At 41.4% G+C, this 20,993-nt stretch overlaps 1 protein-coding gene across 1 annotated transcript in view; it reads right to left on the bottom strand.

The window, feature by feature from the left end:
- Positions 1-20,295, bottom strand: part of LOC134358664 (EF-hand calcium-binding domain-containing protein 6-like) — a 71,857-nt gene extending 51,562 nt beyond the window's left edge. Inside the window, exons 1-2 of the mRNA XM_063071118.1 lie at positions 19,825-20,295; positions 14,490-14,587 (exon numbers count right to left, since the gene is read on the bottom strand). Of these exons, the coding sequence (XP_062927188.1) occupies positions 14,490-14,587; positions 19,825-20,209 (483 nt within the window). The 5' untranslated portion in view covers positions 20,210-20,295. The remainder of the gene's footprint in view (positions 1-14,489; positions 14,588-19,824) is intronic.
- Positions 20,296-20,993: the final 698 nt, after the last annotated feature.

Genomic DNA, 20,993 nt, shown 5'->3' with positions numbered 1-20,993 from the left:
AACCTGTCCCTTTTTATCCCCCTGCTGGGGTATCGCCTGTCCATCACTTCAAACAGTTCAGGGTTCAAAGGGGGGAGCCGCTCCAGACAGCTCTTCCTCCCACATCCCTTCATTACACATCTCCAGACGCTGCTCCATTGTTCCTTATCTCTCCTTCCCCTGAGGGCAGGTGGCAGACCAACTGCTGATGCCACTGATGCTAGCCCAGGCCAGCAAACATCTTAATTTTATGTGTATTCTCGTAACACCGTTCAAAAAGGGGACCGGTGAGGGAGGCCACCAAGAGACCTATGACAACTCTGGCTTAGTTACAAGCTTCAGTGGCTGAGATGGGAGTGACTGCGCATACAGCTGTTGCCCGGGTGCTTCACCAGTCGCAGCTGTATGGGAGAGTGGCAAAGAGAAAGCCACTGTTAACAAAAAAATTAAATGAAATCTTGGCTAGAGTTTGCCAGAAGGCGTGTGGGAGACTCTGAAGTCAGCTGGAGGAAGGTTCTATGGTCTGATGAAACCAAAATTGAGCTTTTCAGCCTTCAGACTAGACATTATGTTTGCATAAGCCTAACACCGCACATCATCAAAAGCATACCATCCCCACCCTGAAGCATGGTGGTGGCTGCATCGTGCTGTGGGGATGCTTCACTGCAGCAGGCCCTGGAAGGCTTGTGAAGGTAGAGGGTGAAATGAATGCAGCAAAATACAGGGAAATCCTGCAGGAAAACCTGTTGCAGTCTGCAAAGCAACTGCTACTTGGGAAAACATTTGCTTTTCAGCAAGACCACGACCCCAAGCATAAAGCCAAAGCTACACAGGAATGGCTTAAAAACAACAAAGTAAATGTCTTGGAATGCCCAAGTCAGAGTCCAGACTTCAATCCAATTGTGAATTTGCAGCAACTTGAAATGTGCTGTTCACTCACGATCCTCATGCAATCTCACAGAGCTTGAGCAGTTTTGTAAAGAATGGGGAAAAATTGCAGTGTCCAGATGTGCAAAGCTGATAGAGACCCATCCATACAGACTCAAGGCTGCAATTGCTGCCAAAGGAGTATCTACTAAATACCGACTTGAAGGGGGTGAATAGTTATGTAATCAATTATTTTGTGTTTTATATTTGTAATTAATTTAGATCACTTTGTAGAGATCTGTTTTCACTTTGACATAAAAGTCTTTTTATTTTGATCAGTGTCAAAAACAAGCCAAATTAAATCCATTGTTAATTAATGTTGTAAAACAATAAAACATGAAAATTACCAAGGGGGTTGAATATTTTTATAGGCATTGTATGTATGCTTACTGTAATTGATTTACTTACTTTATTTTCTATATTATCATTTATTGCATTGCATTGCTGCCACTAAGTTAATAAATTTCACATTTGCCGATGATATTAAATCTGATTCTGATTCTGACTTTTAGTTGTTATCCCACCCAACCTCAATGGAAAAAGCCTGCTTGCATTTAGTCTATCTATACCCTCATAATTTTGTATACCTCTATCAAATCTCTTATCAATCTTCAACGATGCAAGGAATAATGTTCTAACCTATTCAATCCTTCCATATAATTCAGGTCCTCCAGTAAATGTTCTCCATACTTTTTCAAGCTTATTTATATCTGTAAGTAGGTGACCAACACTGCACACAATAGTCCAAATGAGGCCTTACCAACGTGTCATACAACTTCAAAATAACATCCCAACTCCTGTATTTAGTAGTCTAATTTATGAAAGCCAATGTGCCAAAAGCATTCTTTACAACCCTATCTACCTGTGTTGCCACTTTCAACGAATTATGGACCTGTATTCCTGGATCTCTTTGTTCTACCGCACTCCTCAGTGCCCTACTGTTCACTGTGTATGATCTACCCTGGTTGGTCCTGCTGAAGTGCAACACCTTGCACTTGTCTATGTTAAGTTCCATCGGCCACTTCTCAGCCCATTTTTCCAGCTGGTCCAGATCCCACTGCACGCTCTGATGGTCTTCCTTGCTGTCCACTCCAACCCCAATCTTGGTGTCATCTGCAAATTTGCTGATCCAGTTTACCACACTATCATCCAGATCATTGATGTAGATGGCAAACAACAATGGACCCAGGATCTCCTTCCAAAATATGTTCAGCAACTTGTGCACAGCTTCCTGTGGTAGAGAATTCCCCAAGTTCACCAACAGTGTGAAGAGAATGCTCTTCGTCTCAGTTTGAAATGTCTTACCCTATACCCTGAAACGGTGACTGTCCTCACCCAAGAACAGAGAAATAACCGGGCATCACAGTAGCATAGCAGTTAGCACAACGTTACTACATCTTGGGGCGTTCCAGAGTTTGGAGTTCAATTCTGGAGCCATCTGAAAAGAGTTTGTACGTTCTCCCCGTGAACCGCATGGGCTTCCTCTGGTTGCTCCGGTTTCCTCCCACAGTCCAAAGATGTACCGATTGATAGGTTAATCGGTCATTGTAAATTGTCCTGTGGTTAGGCTAGGTTTTTAACAGGTGGGTTGCTGGGCAGTGTGGCTTGTTGGTCAGAAGGGCCTGTTCCACACCGTATCTCTAAATACATAGATAAATATTCTTCCTGTACTGAGCCGGTCAAAAATTCTGCATGTTTAAACGAGATCAGATTCAGATTCATATTTATTGATCACGTGTACATCAAAACATCAGTGAAATGCATTATTTGTGTAACAATCAACACAACCCAGGGATGTACTGGGGGCAGCCCAGTGCTGTCACACATTCTGGCGCCATCATAACATACCCATAATGCTCAGCAGAACAACACAAACGGCAGCAAAAACATCAACAGAACAAACCAACAGCAGAATAAGTCGCTTTCCCACAAAGACAGGCCTCCACAGCCGCCTCGAGGTCTCCAGTCCTCAATCCTGATCTTCTAAGCTCCTCTGAACATGGATTTGGTTGCTCCAATCTCGCTTAAAATGATAGTCAATGCCATCCCAGGAATCAGTCTAGGACCCTTTCTTGCATCCCCGCTATAACATATACATATGCTCATGGTCTTCTGCTGTAGCCCATCCACTCCAAGGTTCAATATGTTGTGCATTCAGAGCTGCTCTTCTGCACACCACTGTTGTAATGCGTGGTTATTTAATTTACTGTCACCTTCCTGTCAGCTTGAAGCAGTCTGACCATTCTCCTCTGACCTCTCTCATTAACAAGACTCTTTCATCCACACTCACTGCTGCTCACTGGATGTTTTTCTGTTTTTTGTACCACTAAACTCCAGAGACTGTTGCTTGTGAAAATACCAGGAGATGAGCAGCTTCTGAGATTCTCAAAACACCACATAATGTGTGCCAACAATCATTCCACAGTCAAAGTCATTTAGATCACATTTCTCCCCCATTCTGTTTGGTCTGAACAGCAACTGAACTGCTTGACCATGTCTGCATACTCGTATGCATTGAGTTGCTGTCAGATGATTGACTGATTAGATATTTCCATTTACGAGATGTATAAGTGTACCTTATAAGGTGGACACTGGGTGTGTATCTTAATAAGGAGAGCAGAACCACACACAATATTCCAGAAATAGTCTCAGCGTTTCCCATTTATCACCAACATGCCTTTCTGTTCTTCCTACCAAAATGGATGACTTCACATGACTCCATTTCATGCTACGTCAGCTATTCATTTGCCTACTTACTCAACATGTCCAGACTGGCTTGAAGCCCTTTTGCATCCTCCTCACTATTACCTCACTTCAGCGTCATTAGCCGACTAAGAAATATTACCTTTAATTCCCCCATCATTGTAAATAACATGGCGCAAGTCCTGATCCCTATGTCTGACTGTCTCTTTAAAAAAGACCCATTTATTTCTACTGCATTTCCTGTCTATAACTAATACATGCCAGTACATTAAGCCAATTCTATATGGTTTATTATTGTACACTTAACTCTTACATGGGAACTCTAGCATAGATCTTCTGAAAATCCAATTATTCCATATCCAGTGCTTTCTCTTATCTATTCCACTAGTTATATCCTCAAAAACACTCCAGTAGGCTTGCCAAAGATGATTTTATTTTTATAAATCCATGTTGACTTTGTCTAACCTTGCTGATATTTTCTAAGCATTGTGTTATCACATTCTTTAAAATAGACTCCAGCATTTTCCAAACAACTGATGTTAAGATGACTGTTCTGGCCTCCATTTTCTCTCCAGAGCTTTTTGTAAATAAGCAAGTAACATTGGTCACCCTCCAAAATGTGAGTCTATTCAATGACGTACAGAATTTTTGAAAGTGACGATTAATACCGTAACCATTTCCACAGCTACCTTGCATGCCGATGATCAGACCCTGGAGATTTTGAAGTTTCTCCCCCCATTTATTTCTCCAGCACATTTTCTAACCCAATGCTTATTTCTCTTAACTCCCCTTGTTATATCACACATGATGAAACAATTGTGATATGTATTGTACGGTCTTCTATGAAGACTGAACCAAAGGAATTGAAATTATTCTGTTCCCACGTTATAATTTCAAGATTCAAGATTGTTCAATATCATTTCCTGTGTACAAGAGAAAGGAAGAACAAAATAAATTTTACTCCGGATCTGAAACAGCACAAAAAACACACGAAAAGATAAACAACACAATAATAATAATAATAAAACGTACAATAAATATAAAGACATAAGCTAGTTTATATATATTGATTGATTATACATCCATAAAGTGACACTAGGCTGCACATTTTGTGACTGATGGGAAATAATAAAGTAGTGGTGGAGTTAGTGGGCAGAGGTGTTGATCAGTCTTTCTGTTTGGGGAAAGCAAATGTTTTTGGGGCTGGTGATCCTGGTGTGGATGCTACATAGAACCCTCCCCGATGGGAGTGGAACAAACAGTCCATGAGCAGGGTGGGTTGGAGTCTTCATGGTGTTATCGGACCTCTTCCGACACCTTTCTGTGTATGTTCCTTGATGGTGGATAGGCTGGTGCCAGTGATGCTTTGGGCAATCGTGGCCACCCATCGCTGAGCCTCTGTATCTGCTGCAGTGCAGCTTGTTAGAATGCTCTCTATCGTGTATCTGTAGAATGACATGAGTATGGACGTGCAAAGTCCAGCTCTCTTCAGCCTCATCAGAAAGTGAAGGTGCTGGTGCACTTTGCCCAATCGTTTTCTTAATATATAGTTGCAAAATATTTTATAGTCTGCTTTTATGTTCCTTAGAAGTCTATTCTCAGACTCTTTTTTTTTGCCCTCTACCAATTTCGTAGTCATTTCTTGTGGTGAATTCTAAACAGCTGCTAGTTGTCTATTCAATCTGGGATGACTCCTCTTTGAAACTGGTACTATTCTTCACTTCAGTGCATGCTGTGGTTGGATTGGAAAGATTCTTAACTTTGTTTAAAAGCTATGGATGAATCCTAATTCATATTTTGTTTTTTATACCAAAACAAAATGCATAACTGGTGTAGTTACAGCACTTCAACGTTGCCTATTCTCCAGCACATGCCTTCACTGAAGGACCACAATCTACCGGGGACAGGGTACTCCTCAGAGATTTACAATTTCCTTTGCTTAGATTTAGGGCCCTATCTTCGGATCAAACTACTTTTCTTTCCACTGTAATGAAGAATTCCTTTGCATCATGGTCACTCTTTATTCAAAGACTCCTTATAAAAAGATCAAAATTAATCTTCTGGGAAAAAAAAGATCTGAACACAGTTCCTCAACATATTGACCTTCAGAACTATTTTGTATACCCCTCTTCCTTACTGTTAATTTGAATCCACTTCTTTTTTCTTTTTTGTTCTCTTTTTGCATTACTTACTTAATTTAATTAAATATATATATATAATGTCTTATTGTAATTTATAGCTCTTTTTATTGGTCCAACAGTCAAGAAGGCGGGGTCTCTGCAAGTGTCGTGGAACTTGTAGAGCAGGACAAGACACAGAAGACGTCCTGGTCATCCACTGCATCTAGTCCCATCTCCAGCCGTCTCGACTCTGTCTTGCCACTGGATCCAGATGGGAATTGGGAAGAGGGAGTGAGGCTGACGCTGCGCAACTCTCCCTCACTTAAATCCAAATCACGTGCTAGTCCTCATCGACGATGATGGATGAACACAAAAAAAAAATTCTTTTTATGAGCTATGCAATGGACTGCTGCTGCAAACAACAAATTTCACTACCTATTCGCATGGGGCAGCACGGTAGCATAGTGGTTCGCACAACACTCTACAGTACCAGCGACCCAGGTTCAGTTCCTTCCACTGCTTGCAAGGAGTTTGCATGTTCTCCCCATAACCACGTGGGTTTCCACTGGGTACTCCGGTTTCCTCCAACAGTCCAAAGATATACTGGTTGGAAGGTTAATTGGTCATTGTAAATAGCCCTGTGATTAGGCTAGGATTAAATCGGGAGTTACTGGAAAGGCCAAAAGGGCCCGTGTCACTCTATATCTCAGCAAACAGATAAATAACTTCACCAATGATATTATACCTAATTCTACTTCTGAAATGTTGATTAAACAACTCTTTATATCACCCCTGCTATATACAAATAAATAAATAAATATGCTAATGGTATTATATCTGATTTTGATTTGGAGACGTTGATTAAAGTACCTAATGATTATTATATCACCCCTGTTGCATAATGTTCTAATTTATACTGTGCTCAATATTACAATTACTATATGGTGGCCCATGAATAACTCCTACCAACGTTATCATCTTTTGCTGTCTTTTAGTTTGACCCAAATTGACACCGTAGTAATCCAAACAAAGGTCATTTCTTATCACTGCATTGGTTGTTTTCCTTTTCCCTTTTGCTTGTCCTTCATAAACGTTAAATTAAATATCCCTTAACATTCAACACCCAGCTTTGCTCAGGTTGTAGACTTGTTTTCGTAATATTATATAGAACAGAACCATTTACAGTACCTTGAGAAAGTATTCAGCCTCAACAACTATGTTCACATTTTACTGTCCCACTTTTGTTGAAATATTCAATATATTGAAGTAGGATTTTTTTGCGTGCATCATGTCAAATCAAAAGAAAAATTCCAAAACTGTCAACAATTTACTAAAAACTAAAGACTAAGATTGTGAGGCTATAAAAGTATTCATTCCCTTGGTAATTACTACACTAACTTTTCTCGATGCAATTTACTGTATTATCTTACCAACTCACCCCATGTGTTGATGTAGAAAATTGGAGGATCACCTGTTTTCAAGGAATACCCCCTCTCTCTGTAAGGTCCAACAGCATGGTAGATTTTCGACAGACCAGACCAAAATGAAGGCAAAAGGGCATTCAAGACGAGTCAGGAACATGATAATAGTGAAGCACAAATCTGGAAAAGGGTCCAAGACCATCTCAAAGGCACTGAACATACCTTGGAGCTCAGTGCAGTCCATTGTGAAAAAGTGGAAAAAATATGAAACCACAGCCTCACTATCTAGTTCAGACCGTCCCTCACTGGAGAAGAATGGTACTTAATATTAAAATGCATTTAAGCACAATTATAGATCTTTCATTGTAGCACTGTTGTTTTTTTCAGAAGTTCACAATAGCTTTGACCAGAAGAATGCGTGCTACTTGATGTTCCCTCAGTGGTTGACATCCAGACAAAGAGCTTTAAGATACTTGCCTTTGTCCCTATTTAGATAGGTAGGAACAGCTGAGATGTCAGTTCCACGATACTGAGTACGGCCAGTTTACAAGTGAATTCTCCACTGAAGGGGCCTGTTTCTACTGCTTGACTGAAGAGGTTTTAGCTCCTGGCTTAAGTGCATTTTTGCAGAGTATGCTGTGGGTCTGAGCCAAACAGATAGATCTTGAGGATCAATCTTTCAACTGCAGCGCTAATACAGCTTCTGGGTGAATCATTATAAGCAGCAGAGGGAAAAGAAATCAGTTGGCGTCTCTGCTCCTGAGTGATACCCAGTGATCCTCCTGGAAATAAGTGTAACAAAGCTGGAAATCTGAAATAATAACAGAAAATCCTGGCCAGTTGTTGCCAAGAGCAGTGATTTATTTTGTCTCTCAATAGATGGGATTAGATTAATCAATTCTGTGAGCCGAAAAAAATGTGGTGTGCAGGTTAACACTATTAAATGTAACAGCTGCAAGGCTAAAGTAAGTTAAATACATTATTGAATAGAAAATCCGTTTTGAGATTTTGAGAAAACTATTGACTCAGAAGTTGTGGTGAGGTGAACAGGATTTGCTGTAGTAACAGAGGAAGTTTCTGAAGTATGTAATATAGAATCCAGAAATTGCTCTCAATGATGCTCTGTTTTTCTACTCCTTTGCTGCATTCAATTATCTACATTGTTGACTGACAGGAATTTCAACTATTTAGAAATTATCCTGGTAGTAAAACAAACCTTGCAATTGTTGAATAAAATGAAGGTAAAGAGGTAATGTTGTAATAGAAGTTGTTTCTGAAATATGTGTGTTGATAAAGTTTATCAACTTCTTTAACACTGAAAGAGCTGGTTTGATGTGAGTGAAGTATAATTCTATATGATAACTGTTTAAAAATCCATTGTTCTAATAATAATCAATAGCATGTAATATTTACTTATTTATTTAAAGGTACAGCGCAGAGTGGGCCCTCCCAGCCCTTTGAGCCGCACAATACCAGCAACACCAGCACCCTGGATTAACTCTAACCTAATCACAGGACAACTTACAGTGACCAATTAACCTACTCAGTACGCCTTTGGTCTGTGGGAGGAAACCGGAGCACCCAGGGAAATCGCAAGCATTCCACAGGGAGGATGTACAGAGACTCCTTAGAGAATGGTGCCGGAATTGAACTCCGAACTCAGGAACACCCCAAGGTGTAATAAAGTTGCGCTGACCGCTACGCTACTGCTGCGCACGAGATTGTGATTTTTTTTCCCATTTCCGCTTAAATCCTATCAGTAATTAGATTTTAATTTTGCTCTGTACAAAGTGTTCAAATAGCTGGCTGATTGTTGACTTTCTGGCTTGGTAACTGTGAAAATTACTTCTGTGATTAACTTTGTGTCTGCCTGATGACATCACTCTTTCCCAGTGTCTGAGAAGTCCCATAGCTGGAATTACTAATCACTGCAGAAGTTACTTGTTTCTATGGGCAACTCTCTTTTCTTTACGACTGAGCACAAAACCTGGGTTATTGCCACAAATAACTTTTAAGGTATCCAAAGTATTAGAATATCATTAGCATATTCTTCATGTAACCAGTTCAGAGGAGGAAGAAATGCATTTATATTCTATTTGCAGAGCATGGAATCAAGTCATTAACTGTTTGTTCAATCACAACAGAATAGCTGTTAACCTGGTCAAGATTAGTCTTCATCCAGCCATCGACATTCCCTCTGTGCATTGCAATCCTCCTCCTCGCTCCAAAGCATTTTTGTTTTCTCAGTTCCCCAGTTCTAGTTTCAACATTGACTTGAAATATTAACTGTTTCGCTCTCCATAAATGCTGCCCAATCTTCTGTGCACCTCCAGTATTTCCCAGTGGCCAAATATTTCAATTTCAATTCCCATTCCCATTCCAACATGTCGATCCATGGCCTCCCCTTGTGCCAAGATGAGGCCACCCTCAGGGTGAAGGAGCAACACCTTATAATCTGTCTGGGTACCCTCCAACCTGGTGGTATGAATATCGATTTCTCCTTCCGGTGAATTAAACATCTCCCACTTCCTCTGTGTCTAATTCGGACTTTTTATTTCTTTTTACCTGCCTAATAGCGGAGCAGACTCGATGGGCTGAATGACCTAATTCTACTTTTATGTCTTATGGTCTTATTACTTCCCCCTTGGTCCCCTGCTCCTTCCCTTTCTCCTATTGTCCACACTCCTCTCCTATCAGATATTTTCTTCTCCAGCCTTTGACCTTTCCCACCCAACTGGCTTTGCCCATCACCTTCTAGCTCCTCTTTCCCTTCCCCCACCTTTGAATTCTGGCATCTTCCCCCTTCCTTCTCAATCCTGAAAAAGGGTCTTGGCCTGAAATGTCGACCGTTTATTCTTTTCCATAGATGCTGCCTGACTTGCTGAGTTCCTTCAGTGTTTTGTGTGTATTACTCTGGATTTCCAGCTTCTGCAGATTTTCTCGTGTTTGTGTTTTCAATTCTTTTTGTCACTTCTAGCTTTTTTGCACGTAAAACATTTACCCATGTTTCTTTGCATTAACTTCAGTTTACTTGCAAAGAAGGAAATGGCGTGTAGATATGTCTGAGATCAGCTAGTAAAATGAGGTAGATAATACTTTGTGCTTCAAGCTCCCTAAAGTTTAAGAGACTTTTTTTATTTACAGTAATTTGTAGTAATAAAATGTTCAATCTTACTGAATTTAATTATTATTTTATTATTTTTAGAATTTTCACACCATTCTAACCCTAATGCTGCATTGTGATGCATCAGAGTCATGCATTGTGATTATTCTGGATTCATTCATGGGATATAAGACCATAGCGCCAAAAGATAAAGGAGCGGAATTAGGCCATTTGGTCCATCGAGTCTGCTCTGCCATTTCATCAGAGCTGATCCATTTTCCCTCTCAGCCCCAATCTTCTGCCTTCTCCCTGTATTCCTTCATGTCCTGACTAATCAAGAATGTATCAACCTCTGCCTTAACTATACCCAATGACTTGACCTCCACAGCCACCAGTGGCAATGAATTCCACAGGTTCACCATTCTCTGTCTAAAGAAATTCTTCCTCATCTCCTTTCTAAAAGGATATCCCTATTTGCTGAGGCTGTGGTCCTCTGGTCCTAGACTCCCCCACCATAGCAAACATCCTCTCCACACCCACTCTGTCGAGGCCTTTCAACATTCAGTAGGCTTCAATTAGGTCACCTCTCATTCTTCTGAATTCCAGTGAGTACGTGTCCAGAGCCATCAAACGCTCTTCATACGACAAGCCGTTCAATGCTGGAATCATTTTCGGAAACGCCCTTTGAGCCCTCTCCAGTGTCTGCATATCCCTTCTAAAGATAAGGGACCCAAACCTGTTCGCAAAACTCCAAGAGAGGCCTCACCACAGCTTTATAAAGCCTCAACTTTACACCCTTGCTTTTATATTCTAGTCCTCTTGAAATAGATGCTAACATCACATTTTCCTGTTGGTCAGTATTTACTGTCCTTTATAGGCTGGTGGTGAGCTGCCTTCTTGAACATTGCAATCCTTCTATTATAGCAGGGGTTCCCAACATGGTGTCCACAGACCCTTTGCTTAATGGTATTGGTCCATGGCATAAAAATAGTTGGGAACCCCTGTATTAAAGGAAATCACTGAAAAATGCAGGTTTTTAACCAACTCGAACTTACCAACTTAATATGCATTGATAGATTTCCAAGTTAGGGGCATATGACCAAGTGGTGAAAGTGGCATGTTTGAGAGGTGACGTTATTGAAGCTCCTGTGCATCTTGTACACAATGCAGACAACCTGCAGCAATGCTGAAGAACTGAGTAAGCTGGTGATTGAAGTATCAAACCAAGGGGTCTGCTTTGACCTGGGTAGTGTCATGTTTCTTGACCTCTTGTTGAAGTTCTGTGATTAGTGGTGTTCTGCAGGGATCTGTACTGGGACCTCTGCTGCTGTGATGTGTACAAATCACCCAGATGAAAATATAGTGCATGTGTTAGTAAGTTTGCAGACGATAGGAAGATTGTTGGTGCTGTGGATAGATCAGATGGCTGGCAAAGAATGCGGTGGGACATGGTTCAGTTGCAGATATGGGCTGAGAAATGGCAGATGGAGGTTAACTCAGCTAAAAGTGTTGAACTTTGGTAGGTCAAATGCAAAAAGACCGTACACTGTTAAAGGCAAAAGCACAGAGGTGATGAGCAGAGGGATCTTGAGGTCCAAGTTTAGAGCTCCCTGAAAGTGACTACACAGGTTGATAAGGTGGTTAAGAAGGAATATGCAGGCCTGCCTTCATTGAGGCAATGAGTTCATGTTAGGAAGTTGTGGTGCAGCTTTGTAAAACTCTAGTTAGGCTGCCTCTGGAATATTGCATACAGTTCTGGTCTCCCATTATAGGAAGGCTGTTAAGGCTTTGGAGACGGTGCAGAAGAGGTTTACTAGGATGCTGGCTGTATTAGAAGTCATGTGCTATTACAAGAGGTTGGAAAAATTTAGGTTGTTTTCCGTGATGTGGTGGAGCTGAGGGGGCGATCTGATTATGACAGGAATAGACAGAGTAGACAGACAGCATCTTTTTCCTAGGGTTAAAATGTCTAATACCAGAGGGCATGCATTTAAAGTGAGAAAGGGTCGTTTCAAAGGAAATGTGAGGGCAGGTTTTCTTTTACACAGAGAGTGGTGAGTGCCTGGAATTTGCTGCGTTGGGTGGTGGGAGAGGCAGATACATTAGAGACTTTTAGAGAGGTTTAGATAGGCACATGAACGTGAGGAAAATGGAAGGATATGGACATGTGTAGGCAGAAGAGATTTGTTTAGTTAGCGAAATGATTTGGTTTGGCACAATGTTGTAAGCCGAAAAGCCTGTTCCTGTGTTGTACTGTTCTATGTTCTTCCTCATCACCGGAAATGTCCTGAACCAGATACATAGAGGACATTCCACTACACTCTGACACCAGGTTACAATTCATTCAGTAGTCTTAGAGTAGAACCTTCTACTTTTACAGCCTGTGCCAAGGAACGATGGCCATGCAAGATGAGGCCACTGTCTTTTCTGTATAACTAGTCAGGCAGTTAGATAAAGGTGCTGTTGATCGTACTGCCTTTCATTGTCCGAATATACCGCTGGGAATTTATTCCGAGTTATGGCAGCCTCACCATATTTTAAAATGAAGCAATTATAAAGATTATGCATAAATACTGCATATTGAACTGACAAAATAATACATTATTTGAGCAAATTTCCCATGATATGAACCTCTGCCTGTTACTCTGGCCTTACCACTTGCCACTCTATGTCAACCAAACACCTGCTACAATATATTTAATAATGTACAATTCAATGCTAAATGTTGTTGGCCATTTTTAAAAATAAAATTCAAACTCTACACCCATGACCTTCCTTTTTTGCAGCTTGTCTAAACAATTAAGTATTTGTGTTTGCCTAAAAAAAAAGCTTATCTTGTTGAGAATTGCTTTAGAGTGTGCAAAATATATATAGAATTTAGAACAACACACACAAAATGCTCGAGGAAGTCAGCAACTCATCGTTGCATCTGAGACCCTTCAACCCGTCCCGATGAAGAGTCCTGTCCTCAGCTGCTTATTCCCCTTCATAGATGCTGAGTGGTCGAGTTCTTCCAACATTTTTGTGTGTGTTCAAAGTTCGGTATAAACTTATTATCAAAGTACATTTACTATGTCATCATATGCACCCCCCAGATTCATTTTCTTGTGGGCATACTCAGTAAATCCAAAAACCATACTAGAATCAATGAAAGACCACACCAACAGGATGAAAAAACAGTGCGCAAAAGACAACAAACTGTACAAATACAAAAAGAAAAATAATAATAATAAATAAATGAGCATAAAGGAGAAGAAGATAGTGGCGCGACGCAGCGCGCGCGGCTGCTCTGAAATGATATCGGTATTTGTTAAGTAGGTACCGTGCACAATCCTGATTTGATGGAGACAGCTGTGAGAAGCATGGAGGAACATCTGGAGAAACTTCTGAAATGCCCGCTTCGCTGCCGCTGCTACTGTGTGATTGAGAATCTCCGGAGGGGAAGGCCCCAAATCCTCGGCTTTGCCTATTGCCTGTGGCCGGGGCCCGGGTCAAAGCGCTCAGCAGAGATGGTGCTCGGTGCTCGGTGTCGGAGGGCTGGTCGGAGGCTCGAAGTTTTCAGACGGACTCAAGAGGCGGCTGTGGTCGGATGCTTCCAGGATGCTGCATCGGCAAGTTTGCAGTGCTGGAGGTTCATGGCAGGGAGAGTTTTTCTTCCTTCTACCGTCTGCGTGAGATGATGGGACTTTTGAGAGACTTTGAGACTTTTTTTTTACCATGCCCATGGTCTGTTCTTCATCAAATTACAGTATCGCCTTGCACTGTTGTAACTATATGTTATAATTATGTGGTTTTTATCAGTTTTTTAGTCTTGGTTTGTCTTGTGTTTCTGTGATATCACACTGGAGGAACATTGTATCATTTCTTAATGCATGCATTACTAAATAACAATAAAAGAGGACTGCATGTCCTCATAATTTAATCTAATCTAAGTATCAAGAACACGAGATGAAGAATCTTTGAAAGTGAGTCCATAGTTTGTGGGAACATTTTACTGATGGGGCAAGTGAAATTAAGTGAAATTATCCCCTTTGGTTCAAGTGCCTGATAACTATTCCTGAACCTTGTGGTGTGAGTCCTGATGGCAGCAATGAGAAGAAAGCATGACCTGGATGGTGGGGTCACACTCTCTTGGCCCCACCAAGAGGTCACTTCCCATGAGGTCAACAGCTGGCCAATGCTCAAGATTTCCAGCATTCACAGCATTTCTTTACCAAATTTAGAAAGAGCACTCACCTCGTCAATTTTTAGTCTCATCTGTGTTCCAGGCCTTGGTGAGATAACTGTTTGAGAATCATGGTCAACCGATCTGGGGTCACAAGCCCACTGCTTTTCTAGAAAATTCAAAAGTTACCATCATTATCAGGCAGACCATTACAAAATTATGAACTGAAGCTCTCCATTGATGTTTCCTATAAATAAAATATGAGTTGCTAGTTCAGTCGTTTGACGTTTTGCCAATAAGACCAAATCTTTGTAGATTATTTTCCTTAATTCTCACTTCCACAAACACGTAAAATATATCTGCTTTTTTTTTCGGGATTGTCCTAAAATGCATTAATCTTGAATTCAAAGAGTGCATAGGCAACTAACCAATCCTTTTCTGCAAACAGACATCAAAAGAACAAGGGAATGGCTCATGGTGGGAGTGAGTCACTTATTTTTTCTCTCCATCCTGTTACAAAAGAATATCCAAGGATGGAAATTGCATAAGAGCAAAAGAAACAAAAGGACACAGACCCAGAACTTCCTGCCAGCAAAGAATTGCCTGTGTTTCCTGCTGGGCTCGGAGCCAGCTGGTGGCATAGTGGCTTCAGCGCCGGACTTCGGAGCAAAGTCTCCCGAGTCCAGCTGACTCCCCCGGCACGCTTTGCATCCGTGCTGGGTTGAGCGTCGAGCTAGCAACTCAACCTCGTAAAACAAGAAATTGCCTGCTACAGAAACATCAACAGCAAAAAGTTGACGGCCTATGCTCTCTCGTGAGTTTAAAGGCAATTTCTTTCTTCCTCTTCCTGCTGGGCTTACAGAAGGCAGTTGATTTGGCCCAGTATATCACGGGTAAAGCCCTCCTAACCATTGAGCACATCTACATGAAACACTATCATAGGAAAGCAGCATCCATCATCACAGATCCTGACCACCTAGACCCATGCTCTTTTATCGCTGCTGCCAGCATGTAGAAGGTACAAGTACCTCAGGACTCACACCACCAGGTTCAAGAATAGTTACTACCCCTCAGCCATCAGGCTTTTGAACAAAAGAGGATAACTACACTCATCTATTGAGATGTTCCCACAACCAATGATCTCACTTTAAGGACTCTTTACCTTGTTATTTCATGCTCTCATTATTTATTGGTATTTATTTATATTTGCATTTGCACAGTGTGTTGTCTTCTGTGCTCTTGTTCTCCCATTGATCCTGTTTACTGTTAGGGTTCTATAGATTTGCCGAGTATGCCTGCTGAAAAAGACTCTCGGGGTTGTATGTGGTGACATGTATGAACTCTGATAATAATTTTTACTTTGAACTTTGAAACTTGTACTAATATCAACTTCTTGAACACTACTAAACTAATCCTCAGTAGGAAGGGTAAACTTTGGAAAGAATATAGAAGAGGTCTAGCAGGAGGCTGCCTGTATTAGAGGGAATGTGCTATTAGAAGAGGTTGGACAAACTTAGGTTGTTTTCTCTGGAGTGTTGGAGGGTGAGGGGAGACCTGAATGAGGCTTATAAAATTATAAGAGGCCTAGATGGGGCAGATGATCAGATTCAATGTCCCAGGGTCATCAATATCATCATTATGGTCTTTCCATGACCATGATTGTTCTTGGCAAATTCTTGTACAAAAGTGGTTTGCCATTGCCTCCTTCTGGGCAGTGTCTTTACAAGGTGGGTAAGCCCAGCCATCATCAATACTCTTCAGAGATTGTCCGCCTGGCGTCAAAGCTCCCATAACTAGGACTTGTGATATGCACCAGCGGCTCATACGGCCATCCACAACCTGCTCCCATGACTTCACATGACCCTGATCCGGGGTGGGGGAGGTGGGGTTGCTAAACAGGTGCTACACCTTGCCCAAGGGTGATCTGCAGGCTAGCAGAGGGAAAGAGTGCCTTACACCTCTTTAGTAGAGATGTATCTCCACCTTGCCACCCATATACTGGAGCACATGCATTTTAGGTAAATAAACACAAGAATATATTGGTAATGGAGAGAATTGGATCATGTGCAGACAGAAGAGATGTATTTTAATTTGGTATCATATTTGGTACAGACATCAATGGCCAAAGGGTCTGTTCCTTTGTGGTACTGGTCTGTGTTTAAAATTCCTTACTTTAATTTACATACAGATAAGGCCAAAGGTCAAGACTGAACCTATTGGAACTGGAGGGAGCATTACTAACTTTTGTACAACCTATTATTCAGGACCATAGATCTCAAAGGCCAAGCCATTGGGTAGATTTGAGGCCGAGGTTGATTAGGTTCTTCATTAGTAAGAGTTTCAAGGGCTTCAGAGAGAAGGCAGGAGAATAACGTTAAGAGGGATAATAAATCAGCCATGATCGAATAGCAGAGAACACTCAATAGGCCAAATGGCCTAATTTTAATCTTATGTTTTTATGTCTCATCTCTTCTGGAAGGCAACCCATTGAAACGGACATTGAAAGGCTTTATTCTCGATCAAGGGTTTCAAACCTGAGGTCCATGGACCCCTTGGCTAATGGCAGGGGTCCATGGCATAAAAAATGGTTGGGATCCCCTGCCCTAGATTCTTCTCATCTTCAAAGCCACCTCTGGCTAATGTAAACAATGTTTAGTAAGCTCACATTTTTGATGATTGCCCATCCACCTTAAGTTTGGATCCACTCAAGATGTGTTGTTGTAGCTTCAAAATCATATTGTAACATACTACAATACAATACATCTGTGGTATCAGTGCATTAATGTAAATAACTGGCACGTTAACATGGAGTTTCAGGGTACCAATGTTTAATGCCATAGAACAGCAGTAAACCTGCCTACTGCCAGGTATGCTGCTGGCATTTCGGGCAGCAGTGGAGGTCCTCCATCTCTGGAGGGCTTCCTTCATTGTGTCAGTAGCTTGGTTTTCACTTTTCTTAGTCATGCAAGTCCTGGGTGGACACTCAGGAATGCCATCACACTGAGATGTATAATTCTTCATTGCTGTTTCTGTAACAGTTTTGTTTTACCAGTTCAGGTTGTTGGCCCTGAGCTGAACCCCCAAAACTGGAGGACAGGTGGACCACTCTTAGTCTGGCCTCTGCCCTTTGACCTGTTTGATGTGGGTGACCCTACCAGGAGCCAAAGCATAAAGCCCTGACTCCAGCCAGCAGAGCTCTCTGGGTCATTGAGGCACACGAGCCTCCAAACCACGGCAAGGCTGTGGTCCTCTTGGAGGAGCTGTAGATATAGGTTTGATTCCAATGGCCAGAAAGGTACAAGCAGTACCTGCCCAGTTTCCAATAAGCTGGAAGATGCAGCTGTTTGTTTGAAAGTAATGAGGGTGGGAAGTGACACAGAGCAGGGGCATACCCCAACCCTAGGTAACAATTAAGTCTGGTAAACAGATGAATATGTGTAGTCTGTTTTTAGTATGCTTTCCAGAGGGGATGACATTTAATTATCCCACTATCATTTGCTGTGTATACGACTAGTTCCCACATTAAATGCTGGAGGAACTCAGCAGGCCAGGAAGCATTTATGGAAAAGAGTACAGTCGACGTTTCGAGCTGAGGCCCTTCAGCAGGAAGGAAAAATGGAAGATCAGGTTATTATTTAAATGGTAAAAAAATTGCAGCATGCTGCTGTTCAGAGGGACAGGAGTGCTTGTGCATGAATCACAAAAGGCTGGTTTGCAGGTGCAGCAGGCCATCAAGAAGGCAAATGGAACATTGGCCTTCATTGCTAGAGGGATTGTATTTAAGAGCAGGGAGGTTATGCTGCAACTGTACAGGGTACTGGTGAGGCCGCACCTGGAGTACTGTGTGCAGTTCTGGTCTCCTTACTTGAAGAAGGATATACTGGCTTTGGAGGCAGTGCAGAGAAGGTTCACCAGGTTGATTCCAGAGATGAGGGGGCTAGACTATGAAGAGAGATGAAGTCAGACTATGAAGAGAGATGAAGTCAGACTATGAAGAAAGACTATGAAGTCAGACTGTACTCACTGGAACTCAGAAGAATGAGAGGAGATCTTATAGAAACATAAAATTATGAAAGGGATAGATAAGATAGAGGCAGGAAAGTTGCTTCCACTGGTAAGTGAGACTAGAACTAGGGGACATAGCCTCAAGATTTGGGGGAGTAAATTTAGGATGGAGATGAAAAGGAACTGCTTTTCCCAAAGAGTGGTGAATCTGTGGAATTCTCTGTCCAATGAAGCAGTGGAGGTTACCTCAGTAAATATATTTAAGACACGGTTGGATAGATTTTTGCATAGTAAGGGAATTAGGGGTTATGGGGAAAGGCAGGTAGCTGGAGCTGAGTTTACAGACAGATCAGCCATGATCTTATTGAATGGTACAGCAGGCTCAATGGGCCAGATGGCCGACTCCTGCTCCTATTTCTTATGTTCTTACGTCTTGGCCTGAAACATTGACTGTAGTCTTTTCCATAGATGCTGCCTGATCTGTTGATTACCCCTAGCATTTTGTGTGTGTTGCTTGGATTTTCAGTACTTGCAGATTCTCTCTTGTTTGCAATTAGTTCCCAACCTTTTTAAGCCATGGAGCAAAACCATTAAGCAAGGGGTCCATGGTCTCCAGGTTGGGAACCCCTGGTCTATACAAACATGCGAAGTTCAGAGTGCAGGTACACTGACACTTGCAGGGGTATTTTAAGAATATGGAAGGACAGATTTGTAATGAGTGGGTAGTAAATTTATACTCTGCAGTTTTCAAAGTTCAAGGTAAATTGAAAGTTAAAAGTAAATTTATTATCAAAGTACATAAATGTTACCATATACTGAGATTTATTTTCTTGCAGGCAATTAGAGGAGAAAGAAATACAATTGAATTTGTTTTCTTCAAAGTTCTTCAAAGTTTTGATTTCTTACTCATGCTTGGCTTGTAGTTTCTGAACCCTAGACAGTGTTGGCAAGCACAACCTATTGCTAACCATTGGGTAAGATTCTTGAATACACCAGAGTGCTCCTGTACTATTCAGTAGAAATGTAAATGCCAGCTAATCTCCAGGACTGTAAAGACAACATCAGCAGAAAATCTCCATAGTGTTTCATTTTAGACATGCATTTTAAATAGTGCATTCCTAGTAAACTGTGCAGCACTTTTGGAAAAGGCGAGCAGAGGATATCACCCTGATCAGCAAGCAATGTTTCCCTAAAGCATTTGAAGACTAGAAATTCAGTGTTTTTCCTTCCAAATCCCCTGAGAATTTATCACCCATGCATTCTTCTTGTTCATGTGTGATATAGATCCATATTTTATTGGGGGGTAGTGGTCAGAGGGACAACTGAGAATGTTTAATTTACTGAATGGTGTGTATACTTAATTCAAGATATCATTAAAAATCATTTAATATTGCCACTTACTGAGATTTAACCAACGATCCAGTTTCCTCCAGTTGTCCAGCTGTTCCATCTTGTGCATTTTTAACGCATGTTCCAATGCAGATCCAGATTCACTCTTTTCCGATGTGTTGACACTGAATTTCAATGACATCCTACTATCCCTGAGCTTCTGAGAAGCAAATCTTCCTCTGCTTGTGGAAATACCCTGTACTGAAACAGCTTCAGGATCGCCCAACCTTGATAAAGGATGGTGTAATTTGGGAAACCTGGATGACAATCCTAAATGTGAAGCAGATCTATTAATATTTACCTGAGCCATCTTGGTTGTCTTTATCTGAACAAGTACAAAATCGAGAAAAGCATTGCTTCCCAAGCAACAGATAGGAACTAGCCAGAGCAACAACATAGAGTTACTATGGGCAACCTCAATTTAATACCTCTGAAAGGAATTAGCTGCAGGGGAGCTCTGACTGAATGACTAAATTAAACATAGTCCTGCTAATACTGATTTAATGGTGTGTCATTATCGGAGAACTCAACAGTTCAGACCTGTCTGTCACCCCTTCGTACTTCCTTGAAGAAAGGATTTTGTTTACTTGTTCCTTGTGCTATTGTTTCTTCTGTTTTTATCTATACTTGAATCCACGCTGCGCTAATCATTATAAACAAATTTCACCTTTTGATTCTTTCCCAAAAAAGATCATTGCATTATGTCTTGAAGAAAAGGCAGTTACCCTATCTTCACGCAAAGTCTCATTTAAACATCACTCATGCTTTTCTACCTACAAAGGCTTCCGGTGACCCACTGTCTCTTTCCATTCTCTGCCTCTGCAAATTCATGTACACCATCATGCCTTTTCCAATAATACAGACAGTCTTGACTTTTTCAATCCAAACACTATGCAATAGAGTAGGGGTTCCCAAACTTTTTTATGCATTAGACCCCTCCCATTAACCATGGACCCCAGATTGGGAACCTATGCTCTAGAGCAATTTCAAAGTTCAAATTAAGTTTATTATCAAAGAGTACAGCACAGGAACAGGCCATTCAGCCCACAGTGTTGTGCTGAACCAGCGAAAAAGGAAATCAAAAACACCCCAAACACTATTCCCTCCTATCGACACAATGTCCATATTTGTCCATCTTCCGCACACTTGTGTGCCTGTCCAGACATCTCTTAAAAGCCTCT

This window comes from Mobula hypostoma, chromosome 19 (genome assembly GCF_963921235.1).
Source record: "Mobula hypostoma chromosome 19, sMobHyp1.1, whole genome shotgun sequence".
Classification (NCBI taxonomy): domain Eukaryota; kingdom Metazoa; phylum Chordata; class Chondrichthyes; order Myliobatiformes; family Myliobatidae; genus Mobula; species Mobula hypostoma.
Note: the sequence above shows the minus strand (reverse complement) of the source record. Positions and strands in the feature narration are given on the sequence as shown.